Source organism: Leptonychotes weddellii, chromosome 4 (assembly GCF_054177405.1).
Source record: "Leptonychotes weddellii isolate Sample4059 chromosome 4, ASM5417740v2, whole genome shotgun sequence".
Classification (NCBI taxonomy): domain Eukaryota; kingdom Metazoa; phylum Chordata; class Mammalia; order Carnivora; family Phocidae; genus Leptonychotes; species Leptonychotes weddellii.
This window is the reverse complement of record NC_138372.1, coordinates 25,300,699-25,313,728: the sequence shown is the minus strand read 5'-3', so window position 1 is coordinate 25,313,728 and position 13,030 is coordinate 25,300,699. Positions and strand designations below refer to the sequence as shown.

General features: G+C 36.6%; 1 protein-coding gene across 4 annotated transcripts in view; it reads right to left on the bottom strand.

The window, feature by feature from the left end:
* LOC102727878 (argonaute RISC catalytic component 3) overlaps positions 1-13,030 on the bottom strand; it is a 133,014-nt gene that overhangs the window by 91,225 nt on the left and 28,759 nt on the right. For 3 of the 4 annotated variants that reach the window (XM_081818088.1, XM_006748486.3, XM_081818089.1), the window contains one exon: positions 1,066-1,186. In XM_081818088.1, the coding sequence (XP_081674214.1) occupies positions 1,066-1,186 (121 nt within the window). Of the gene's footprint in view, positions 1-1,065; positions 1,187-7,495; positions 7,561-13,030 lie in introns of all 4 variants that reach the window. The other variant, XM_081818090.1, reaches the window with a different exon arrangement.

Genomic DNA, 13,030 nt, shown 5'->3' with positions numbered 1-13,030 from the left:
AGGGCTCGATCCCAGGGCCCTGGGATCATGACCTGAGTCGAAGGCAGACGCTTAACTGACTAAGCCACCCAGGCACCCCTAAATAAATAAATCTTAAAAAAAAACAAAAAAAGACGTGTTACCTAAATACAATCATGAATCTGGACTGAATTTTGTACTAGAGGGGGAAAAATGCTAAAAGTCATCAGTGGAACAAATGACAAAATTGGAATACGGGTTGTTGATTAGATAAAAGTATATCGATGAAAAATTTAGTAGAGCGGATAACTGTACTATGATTTTTATCCTTGATCTTAGGAAATAGATATTAAAGGGCATGACACATGCAACCTTCTCTTGAATGGTTCAGGAAAAATTAAGTATGTATGTGTATCTTGCTCTATATAAATATCTATAAAGACAACAAAAGAAAGAAAGAATGATAAGACAAATGCGGTAAAAGTTAAGGAACACTAGTGAATCTGGGTAAAAGGTCTACATGAGTTCTTTGATTCTTACAACTTTTTGGTATGTTTAAAATTATTTCAAGGGGTGCCTGGGTGGCTCAGTGGGTTAAGCATCTGCCTTTGGCTCAGGTCATGATCCCAGGGTCCTGGGATTGAGCCTCACATCAGGCTCCCTGCTGAGCAGGGAGTCCGCTTACCCCTCTTTCTCTCCCTCTGCCCCTCCCTCTCCCCTGCTCTCTCTTCTCAGATAAATAAAATCTTAAAAAAAAAAACTGGAAAAAAATAAAATTATTTCAAAATAAAAAGATAAATAATACACTCTTATGTATATATGGACTATAATATAATGGTAATAAATGCATTTAAAGGGAGATATTGTGGGGTGCCTGGGTGGCTCAGTTGGTTGAGTGTCCGACTCTTGGTTTAAGCTTGAGTCAGGATCTCAAGGTCACGGGATCGAGCCCTGTGTCAGGCTCCATGATAGGTGTGGAGCCTGCTTGAGATCCCCTTCCCCCAACTCAATCTCTCTCTCAAAAAATAAAAATGTAAATAAATAAAAATAAAAAATAAAGGGAGATATTGCAAAAGAATAGCTTTTCAATAAAGGAATGCATCTTACCCCAGTAGTTGCCACAGGAAGTGGATTGGCTGTGTAAAGGCTTCTTTTTCCATCATAAACTGGTCTACGGTCCCCAAATATAGTCACTTTAAAATGCTGAACCATTGAGTCAACCACCTCCCTAAAAAAGGGAAAAAATAGATTCACATAATCCTTTGCATGATGAAATACAAAATACAAAATAAAGTAATTCTTGCACTATTTAAAGCTGCCAAAATTCTAAAAGACAATCATACTGATAAAGGTACTGCTTTCAGGACCATACCTTAGGATACCAGAAAGACTGATTTCTGGCAAAGGATATGAATTTCACAAAAGGCATAAAAGAATGAATCCAGTGAATTACTTAATCATTCTGGGCCTCAGTAAACCTGCAAAATATTATCCTTAGAAAATGATCCTAAATCCCTCTTACCATCTCTGAGCACTACCTGACACATGCACTTCTCTATCAAAGAGTTTGATGCTCTTCACTCCGTGCTCAAATACCACCTAGTACATATATCTATTAGAACATTTACTCCACTGTATTATAATTATTGTATACTTCACTTCTACTAGACTGTGAGATTCTTGAGAGCAATAAACACACTTGTACCCCCCCAATCCTTTTCAACCCCTTTCCCCATCCTTAAAATATTATCTAGCCAGTAAGAATATTCCAAAACCTGTTTTCCCCCAGCAAACATTTTTGTCCAATATATACTTACGTGGAAAGATACTCAAGACTTTTACATTAAAAAAATTAGACTGTAGTGAGAGTAATACAAAATATCCACAACTCAACATTTATTTTTATACACACATTACTTGTAAAAGCAGTGGAAAGATATCTAGAAGGATATGTACCAAATAGATACAGTGGTTACCTCTGGTGAGAGGAATGAAGAACAATTTTTTATTTTGTCTACATCATCAAAATATATTATGATGAGAGTATACTTACATATTACTGGTATAATTTACAATACATTTAAAAGAATGGGAAAAAAATTTCAATTCTAGCCTATGGGTAGGGAGGAGAGAAAGGAGAGAAAAAGGCATTCTCTGATGCAAAATAATTGAGCTGACTTGATACTTAAGAGCAATTTTCTACATGCTCAAAATTTCTATTTTTCCTCTTCTTCAATTTCACTTTGCTGAAACTATTTAAATCAAGATTAAGCCTCTTTTAGAGTAAATTTTACAAAAAAGATTTGACTCACATCCATTTTTACATACAAAACAAATTTTCAAAATTTTCTGCCATTTACAATTTTCTTCTGCAGCCATTATCATCAAGTCCAGTTGCTTAGGTGAAACTTTACAGATCTAATTTGTCAGAATGCTTTGACTATTTTGTCATTTTTACTCAACAGTAAATTGGTATAACTTTAAGCTTACCAAATCCTGGCAATCCAATCAAACCACTCTAAAGATCAAAATGGTTGGAGGAGATTAAAATAGCTGTGCTAAAACAACTTAGGGATAAAAAATGTTCTGTTTCGATATCTAGCACATTATATTCTTCATGAATGTTCTACCAGTGGACAATCTACCTCAATAAACTGCTAGAACCTCCAATGGAATCTAAAGCTGAATTCAACGTATCTCCCCCATGTTTTCTGGTTATCCTATTTGTTGCTCCTCTTTACTGGGGCCTCCCTCTCCCCATTTACCGAGATTCAAAACCTGGCTCATCTCTTCATCCAATTAGTTGCTGACCTCACCTCTGCAGTATTTCTCACATTAGTCCTTTTACTTTTCATTCCCAATTACCACCATCCTAAATTATAACCTCATGTTCCAGTACCTGGATGATTTTAAGTCTCTTGTTTTTTATGCCTTTAATCTTTTCTTCTCCAACCCAATTTACATATCATTGCCGAATGAGTACAAACCCAACTTTTATGTCCCAGATAAAAAAAGTTAAGTTAATCATACTCCTGGATTCATGGCTTATTTTAACCATTCATCTGTACGAGACTTCTCTTCTTTCCTTCCACCTCCATTTCCTAAGCTCTCTTCTTCTTCCCAGTAAGTTATTTCTTCTAATGTGTTTGATGAACATCCTTCTGTTTGCTTATATTCCCACCTTTATCCTCTGGCACTAGGTTTTTAAAATGCATTCATATTTCTGTGGGACACTTAGTTCATTGTTTCTGATTGATGCAAAGTGCTCCATATGTTGTCTATTCATTCACCCAACAATGCAGACTTTAACTGCCAGCCACCAAAAACAATGGTGCAATGCAGTATCTCTTACTATATCCCTTTATGGACTTGTATGAGAATTAATCTCTGGCTATATGCCCAGGAACAAAACTGTTAGGTCCAAGTGAATTTTATCAACCAAATGATGAAGAACGGCCAAACTGCTCTCCAGAGTGGCTATACAATCTACATTCCTGGAGGTTCCTATTTCCCCATATCCCAGACAAGATTTGGTATTATCCAGCTCTACTTTGCATTTTTTGCTAGCCTAGCAGGTAAAACTAAAATTTTAATTGGGATTTCTATTACTAATGAATTTGAGCATTCCTTCATGTGCCTGTTTCTTTTGTTAATTCCCTGTTGTTTCCTTTGCTCATTTTTCTATTGGGGCCCCAGTCTTCTTGTTGAATTGAAGGAGTTTCTCTGATAGCCTGATAGTCCAGATATTAATTTATTAACAGGTTTAGTTACTGCAAATATCTTCCAAATGTTATCTGCCTGTTAACAATATCTATGTATTAATCGAACTGAAATCCTTAATATTGTATCTTCAAATGAATCATTTTTCACCTTATGGTTTCATGCCTTTTTTTTTTTTTTTTTAAGATTTTACTTATTTATTTGACAGAGAGACACAGCGAGAGAGGGAACACAAGCAGGGAGAGTGGGAGAGGGAGAAGCAGGCTTCCCGCTGAGCAGGGAGCCCGATGCAGGGCTCGATCCCAGGACCGTGGGATCATGACCTGAGCCGAAGGCAGACGCTTAACAACTGAGCCACCCAGGTGCCCCATGGTTTCATGCTTTTGAGCCCTGCATCAGGCTCTCTGCTCAGTGGGAAGTCTGTTTGTCCCCCTCCCTCTACCCCTCCCCCTCCGCTCATGCTCTCTCACATAAATAAAAGCAATCTTTAAAAAAAAGAATTACTTTCCTAATACTAAATCACAAAGTGTTTTATCAACTATAGTTTTGTCCCTATATAGTTATTTATATATAGTTTTATATCTATCTATCTATCTATAGTTTTATCTGTATTATTTTGGCCATTAATCCATCTGAGGTCTTTCTTTATAAACAGTGTTATATAAGGACTCTATTTTATTTTTCTCCATATAGTAAGCCAGTGGTCCCACACCATCTACTAAATAGTCTATACATAACCGATCAATTTAAAATGCCATTTTTTGGGGTGCCTGGGTGGCTCAGTTCTGATGCCATGTTAAGTGTCCAACTCATGATCTCGGCTCAGGTCTTGATCTCACAGTCATGACTTTGAGAGCAATGTTAAAATAAATAAATAAATCAAATGCCATTTTCATCTTATAAGTTCTCAACATATAAATGAATCTGGCTCTTGAGTCTCTATATTGTCCCAGTGGCCTATCTGTCTGTTCTTAAATAAGTATCGTATGTTTTCACAATTACTAAAGTGTTTTATAATACTATAACATGGGGCAGGGCAAGTTCCTCTTCTTTTTCTAAGTTAACTAGGACATTCACGGGAACTTTTAATCAGAATAAACTTCTAAAGTGGTCCCCCCAAACTATCAATACCATAAACAAAAGAAATATATCTAGTGCTCTACATATAGTAAATAAGAATAAAATACCTGTTAGTTAAGAAGCCCTCAAATTATACGTACTTGGGAGACAGTATGCTAAAAACACATGAGTGTGTTAAATGTTACTAAACACTACAATAATGAACTCAATGAAGATGAAATATAATGGGGCAATTGTAAAATCTAAACATTTCTGTTTAAAAAGCTCAACTGCAAAAAGAACAGATTAAAGGATGTGAACTTACTCACTGCCTTTGTGGAAAGGGGCTTTAGGTGACTCTTGAGTCCAGAATGAGCTAATAGTGGGATGTAGCTTCCTCAAAATTAAAAAAAATTAGGTTGCATATATTTAAGTGCCCAGTATAAAGCATGGAACCATCCCATCACATATTATATAGTCATTTCACATTCTGAAGTCCTCTGTTCAATTTGGAAAAATTTAAGACCCTAAAAAAATGAAACATAACCAGATAGAAAATTTTTTTTCTAATTTTTTTTTTTCTGATAGCAATTCATGTAACATGAGTAAAAATAAATCAAACTAAGGACTTCAAGTCTGGAATAGGAAAGACTCAAAGAAAACTATAGAAGCCTCCGGCCATTTTGATGGACTGTCATATTGTTGAACTAAGGAGAAAATCTACCTTGTATGAAAGGATAGAATTAGGACAGAACTCACAAATAATTGGAAAGATACAGGAGCTAGACTTGGAGCAAAAATTTCCCACCAGAATTATTCACAAGTGGATTACACTATCTTATAAAGTACCTAAGTTCATCCTTGCTAGAACAGCTCAAGCAGCAGTTATGTCATGGAAGATACCAACTAGAAGATGCCAACCAGAAGGCTGAAATGAATAATCTCTGCAATCCCCTCTAACAGTAAAATTTAAATAGGAGAATACCAAATAATGAAACACTGCAGATTTTATCATGGCATCAGATATAAAAACTTCTTTATGAATAATTACACTAAACATTGAACTCAAGCTCTCAGAGCCTTAATAGAATGGTGTTAGAATTCTATATACACTGGGCAATTCTATCATTATATTACTTTTAAGTTCATAACTGCTAAAACCTATGTTTCAAAAGGAAACATAGTATCAGCTTTTCTGAGGACCATCATTTATTATCATGTCTCTTTAATCTCTCACTAAGATGATGTAACTGATATATTTAGAGGTTTTTTTTTTTTTTTTTTTTTAATTTATTTAACAGTGAGAGAGAGAAAGCAAGAGAAGGAACACAGGCAGGGGGAGTGAGAGAGGGAGAAGCAGGCTTTTCACGGAGCAGGGAGCCCAATACAGGGCTCGATCCGATCCCAGGACTCTGGGATCATGACCTGAGCCAAAAGCAGATGCTTAACAACTGAGCCACCCAGGCGCCACTATATTTAGAGTTTTAATGAAACTTCAGTATGCAAATTAAGAAAATGACAAATCAAGGAACTGCAAATTTTCACTTGTTATCTCAAAAGATACCATGACAAAGGGTAATGTATTAGAATGTTCATCAGGCAGGCATGTGGAACTAAAGAAAAACTCTAAAATAGTAATTTACCTAGTCATCTATTCAGTGATAGCAGCAAAGGTGTTCACTGTATTATGAAGAAAATTTGAATTGGGAAATTGTCAATTTGAGAAACCTTTACATGTGCTAACATAAGCACTGGAAGAGAAGTAAGTAGACATGAGTTTTTAGTCCCACTCTGCCACTAGGTTGTTATGAAAGTTACCTTGCCTCTCTGACTTTAGTTCCTTCATCAATAGAAATGGGATAATAGTCTCTGGGCTGTTACAGGGACCATATGGGATATTAGTGAAAGTACTTTTGGGGGAAAAAGCAAATATATGTACTATTTTTATATAAAAATTTAAGCATAATTATCTCACAAATATACTTCAAGACTATATTGAAATATTGAAGTCTTCCAAACAACAGATACACCACAATGTATTAGTATCAAAGTAAATTAATACAGAGACTAAATTCTGGTAATTAACATAAACTGTGAACTGAATTTTCTACGTCACAGTTGTGGAACTGTCTTTGTCTTAGGTGCAGTTGTTTTTTATTATAACAATGGGGGAGAATCCTTTGATCTTTTGTTCAAATGTAGAAATTTTAGCACAACACTTTTTTTTATAAAGATTTTATTTATTTATTTGACAGAGAGAGAGACAGTGAGAGAGGGAACACAAGCAGGGGGAGTGGGAGAGGGAGAAGCAGGCTTCCTACTGAGCAGGGAGCCCGACATGGGGCTCGATGATCCCAGGACCCTGGGATCACGACCTGAGCTGAAGGCAGCCGCTTAACCGACTAAGCCACCCAGGCGCCCCTTAGCACAACATTCAAGTGTATGCTGTAGTTAAATTACAATTACCAAAATATGCAAAGTATTTTAACTTCTAAAGCAGTATTTAGGAAAGCAATTTGGGAAAGAAAATCTGAGTAAATGGGGATAAGAACTTGTAGGCAATCTTTAGTGGCTTCCTTTGACTAATGACCTTGGTCTGAGAAGGAAAGAATTCTTGCAGAGTATAATATGATGCATTTTTGTAGAACCTTGGGATAGAATTTAAAAATCCTTAAGAATATCTGGCGATTACTACAAAAATGGAACCTGAGTACATTAGGTTTTACAAAAGGCTACAGCCTACCTTTCCCACTCTTACCTCAACCACCACTTCCTACATTCTGGTACCAAGTCTTTTGACTCCATCAAGCTCTGGTGCACAGACTGTAAAGTAAAATTTAATATTGGTTTCAGTAAGTTCCACTTTACCACCTGACTCATGCAGCAGAAAAATGGTAGGAGAGGGAAATTTTAATGTAAAAAGAAGAAGAAATTATTTTCATTAATTGTTCTATATGCTCATAGAGACCCACCTTCATCTTATTTCTAGTTATCGCTTATTCTCTGCTCCCAAAAGGAAGAATGGGAAATATTTTAGTTGATACGAGAAGACATGAAATAATATTTTCCCCTGAAAGTGACTATTCACATTAGTTTAGTATTCATAGCTACGATAAATTAATCTGTCACTATAGTATAGACAGAAAGAAGGAAGACCGTGAAGGTATAACAAGATGGTAAAATCACCCAGAGGCTGCTTATAAAACACAACTAAAACGGCTGGCAGTCTCTCCTTGTATCCTTCCAACCTTGAATTTATCTTCATAACTCTTCAGTAAGTAACAGAGAAGGTAGCCAATGAATACTTTTGCATCAAGATAAAGTTTAAAAGACACAGAGTACAGAAGAAAGGTGTCACACTTTAGATAAAATTTTTAGTAGTTTATAATATAAAATCTGTAGTACACCAGAGCATTCTATTAAAAACTACCTTCATAATCACTTAACACGGGTATGAATTCTTTCATAATTTTATATAACTACACTTGCTAATCCAGTGGAGTAAACATTTCTAGTATTCACAGATAACTGACAGATTACTTTACATTGAGAAATCATTTTTTAACTCAATCTGGCTTACAGTAACAGCTCTGTTCTAGAACACTTCTCCTTTAGGCCACCACTGACTTCTTAAAAGACATGGTCTCTTTTCAGCTTTTACACCCCGGCTTCTTTTAGCATTTGCCACTGTGATCAATCCTTGAAAATCATGATCCTTTCTTTACCTTCTCTGAAACAGCTTATACTTTGGTTCTCCTACTTTTCCAGTCTAAGTGTCTTCACTGGCAAAACTGAAAACAACAGTATCCCCAGAGATCCATTCTCAATCTTCTTATCTTGATTCTGCTCACTTTCCCTAGCTTTTAACTATCATGTATATGCTGACACATCTCAAATCTTAATCTCTAAATTGACTTATTTCCTGAGCTCTAGGCACTTATTTCCAATAATCTACTGAACCTCTCTACTTTGATGTTTCTTATACAATTCAACCTCCAAATATCCAAAACAGAAAATAAAAAACTTGGTCCTTTCACCATCTGTATTTCTTTTAAAGCCATCACTATTGCACAAACTAGGAACGATGAAGCCATTCTCTCTTCCCTTTCCCTCCACAGCTAAATTATTCATTCTTCTAAATGTTACATCTAAAGCTCTTCCTTCATCCCCACTGCCACTGCTGGTGGTGAAGTCTTAGAAAACACTACCTCTAATCTAGAAAAGTACGTATCAGAGATGCTATGGGATATGCTAGAGTATGAGGGGAAAAAGTAAGTATATTTAATTTTCATCTAATAATGAGAAATTAAGATTTATTAACATTCATGAATATGGATTGACACTGAGGTCTTCACTTAGCCCATGTAAGATGATCAGATGTAACATATGGTGCACCAGGAACCCTAAGAGAATAATAGGACTTCTGCAACATATAAGAGTTAACAGTGTACTGCAGCAACATTGTATGGTAGCAGATGTTAACTACACTTGTCTTGATGAGCACAGCATAACATACAGAGCTGTCAAATCACTATGTTGTATACTTAAAACTAATATAACATTGTATGTCAACTATATTTCAATTAAAAAGAGAGAATCAACAGTGGAACTCTCATTCATTCATTTTTAGCATGTTGCAACTTATTTCAGTCCAAGTGCGTGGCATATATTCAATCAGGTTTTGGTACATGAACCTGAAAATTTCAAATTATTAAATATATTTTTAAATAGTTTATTTCAAAATATTGTTTCCTGCCTTTTTCTATAGTTATAATATGTTAGAATAGTGGTACATTTCTATAAATTTAAAAACTTTAAATGTGTGCATATACATTTATTTATCTATTTATTGTTCAGTCCATGGTCAAACATACTTTAACTAATGGGGATGAGTAATCAAAGATTTGAGGACCACTGATGTAGACTACTGCAAACAACCTTCCCAATGTTCTTCAGAACTCCGGTCTTTCTCTTTTCTTTTTTTTTTTATTTAAAAGATTTTACTTATTCATTTGAGAGAGAGAGTGAGAGAGAGGGTGCACAAGCAGGGGGAGGGGTGGAGGGAGAGGGAGAAGCAGGCTCCCCACTGAGCAGGGAGCCCGATGCGGGGCTCGAGACCAGGACCCTGGGATCATGACCTGAGCCGAAGGCAGACGCTTCACCGACTAAGCCACCCAGGTGCCCCTTGTCTTTCTCTTCTCTAATTCACTTGCCACACTGCCATCAGTTATGCTTGTAAGTACAGATGTTCCTCATGTGCTCAAAGCCTCCAATGGTTCTCCACTGTTTCTGAATTCACAAGCCTTAGCAAGGATTTGAGACCCTTTGTTGGGGGGTGCCTGGGTGGCTCAGGTGGTTGAGTGTCCAACTCTTGATTTTGGCTCAGGTCATGACCTCAGGGTTGTGAAATCCAGCCCCATGTCTGGCTCCATGCTCAGCAGGGACTCTGCTTGAGATTCTCTCTCTCCCTCTCCCCTCCCCACCCCCATTCTCTCTTGCTCTCAATAAATAAATAAATAAATAAATCTTAAAAAAAAAAGACCCTTCATAACTTACCTACCCCTGGCAGACTCAAGCTACTCTATTCATACTGGCCTATTTCTGTTACATACATGTCATGATTCTGCTATGTCCACTCTATATACATTATTCTTTCTTCTGTTCTACTATTTAGTTCAGATACCACGTCATATATCCCATCTTCCTAACTAAAAGCAGGAATCATTGCTCTTTCATCACAGCACATAACGCATATCTCACAGAACTTGTCACTACATACAGATTATGAAATCTCTAGCAGGGATCAGATCTTATTTACCTTGTTATCTCCAGAACCTAGCACTGTACCCGATACAAAAAAGGGGCACAAAAAGTTAAATAGTTAATGAAAACATAGGGAAGATGCTAATATGATATTTGAATTTTAAAAGCTACTGCAGAATTTAAAATTTTAATTCCAGTCAGGGTCCACAGACTCTTTAAATCCAGTACCAAACAGCATTCTACCTTGGTACAACCATGTGGTATATCAAGATAACTGGTTTAAATTGATTTAACTCAATTTAAGAAAAAAGTAGAGCAGACTAAAAATAAGCAAATCATGCTACATCCATAACAATACTATACAGCTATTACTATAATTTAAATCCACACAAATGGATAGATGTTAGGAACAAACCCTACCTATTAGCCCCTGATGTTTAGGAAAATATTTATTTATAAAAGTATCTTTGAACTTCAAATAATTGTAGAAATATTAGCTAGAAGACTAGTACTGAGTAATTTATTTAGATGCTACTTAAAAGAATTTCTGAAATTTAAAATAATCACCATCTGTTAGCTTTCCTATCTTCCAAGTCATTAACTAACAAGGAAAATAAAACTTTCTTATTGGCTGACATATACTAAGATAGCTAAATACTCAAAACTACACTGTGTGATTTTCACCAGCAGTGTTTTCTGGGTTATCTTCTGTAAAGCACTTTAATCCAAAGTATACTCCTCTATAGGTATGACACCAAAAGGACAACTGGCAAAATAAAAAATTAACTGTTCTCATTCAAAATAAAAAATATGGGCGCCTGGGTGGCTCAGTTGGTTAAGCGACTGCCTTCGGCTCGGGTCATGGTCCTGGAGTCCCGGGATCGAGTCCCACATCGGACTCCTTGCTTGGCAGGGAGTCTGCTTCTCCCTCTGACCCTCCTCCCTCTCATGCTCTCTGTCTCTCATTCTCTCTCTCTCTCAAATAAATAAATAAAATCTTTAAAAAACAACAACAACAACAAAAAAAAACAAAATAAAAAATATGTTTCAAAAGACACCATCAAGAAAGTGAAAGGCAACAGGCAGAAAGGGAGAACATTTTTGCACATCATTACATCTGATAAGGGACTTTTAACTATACCTATAAAGAATTCCCATAACTCAATAACAAAAAGACAAATTATCCAACTTAAAAATGGGCAAAGGACCTGAATAGGCATTTCTCCAAAGATATACAAATGGCCAATAAGTACATGAAAACATGCCCAACATCAACCATCAGGGAACTGCAAATCAACATAACAATGAGATACTACCTAACACCCCTAGGATGGCTATAATAAAAAAGATAGATAACAAATGGTGGTAAGGATACGGAGATGCTTGAATCATCATATACTGCTAGTGGGAATGTAAAATGATGCAGCCAATTTGGAGAGTCTGGCAGTTCCTCAAATGTTTAAACAGAATTACCAAATCATTCCACTCTCAGTGATACACCCAAAAGAAATGAAAACACATGTCCACACAAGACCTTATACATAAATGTACACAGCATTATTCATTACAGCCCCAAAGTGCAAAAGACTCACATGTCCATCAACTGATGAATCAATAAAATATCCATACAACAGAATAATATTCAGTAATAAAAAGGAAGTACTGATACACGCTACAACATGGATGAACCCTGAAAACACGTGGAGTGAAAGAGGTCATTCACACAAATGGCCAAGTATTATATGATTCCATTTATATGAAATGCCCAGAAAAGGCAAATCTATAGAGACAAAGTACATTAGTGGCTGGCAGGGGTTATGGGGTGGGGCTGGGGAGGCAATGATGAGTGACTAGTAAGGAGTAATGGGGTTTCTTTCTTCTTTTTTTAAAGATTTTATTTATTCATTTGAGAGAGAGCAAGCACATGAGGAGGGGGGAGGGGCAGAGGGAGATAGAGAAGCAGACTCCCCACTGAGCAGGGAGGGCACTGCAGGGCTTGATCCCAGAACCCTGGGATCATGACCTGAGCCAAAGGCAGCAGCTTAATGGACTGACCCACCCAGGAGTCCATAATGGGGTTTCTTTTTCGGAGGATGAAATGTTCTAAATTTTGATTGTGGTGATTGGGGTTGTACGTCATCTCTTTGAACACATTAAAAACCACTGAATTGTACACTTTAAATGAGTGAATTTTATAGTATGTGAATTTCGTATAAATGAAGTTATTTAAAAAAAGTATGTCCCTTTCTTGGCAAATTACCTATTTACAACACTGTGCCAATGACATTCTTAATAACAGCAGAAAGGGAGTTGTTTCTAACACTCCGATCTGAGATTTCCATTTAAAAGCCAAAATGGATTGGGGCGCCTGGGTGGCTCAGTCAGTTTAGTGCTGCCTTCGGCTCAGGTCATGATCCCATCGAGCCCCACGTCGGGCTCCCTGCTCAGTGGAGAGCCTGCTTCTCCCTCTCCCTCTGCCTGCCTCTCTGCCTACTTGTGCTCTCTGTCAAAAAAAAAAAAAAAAAAAAAA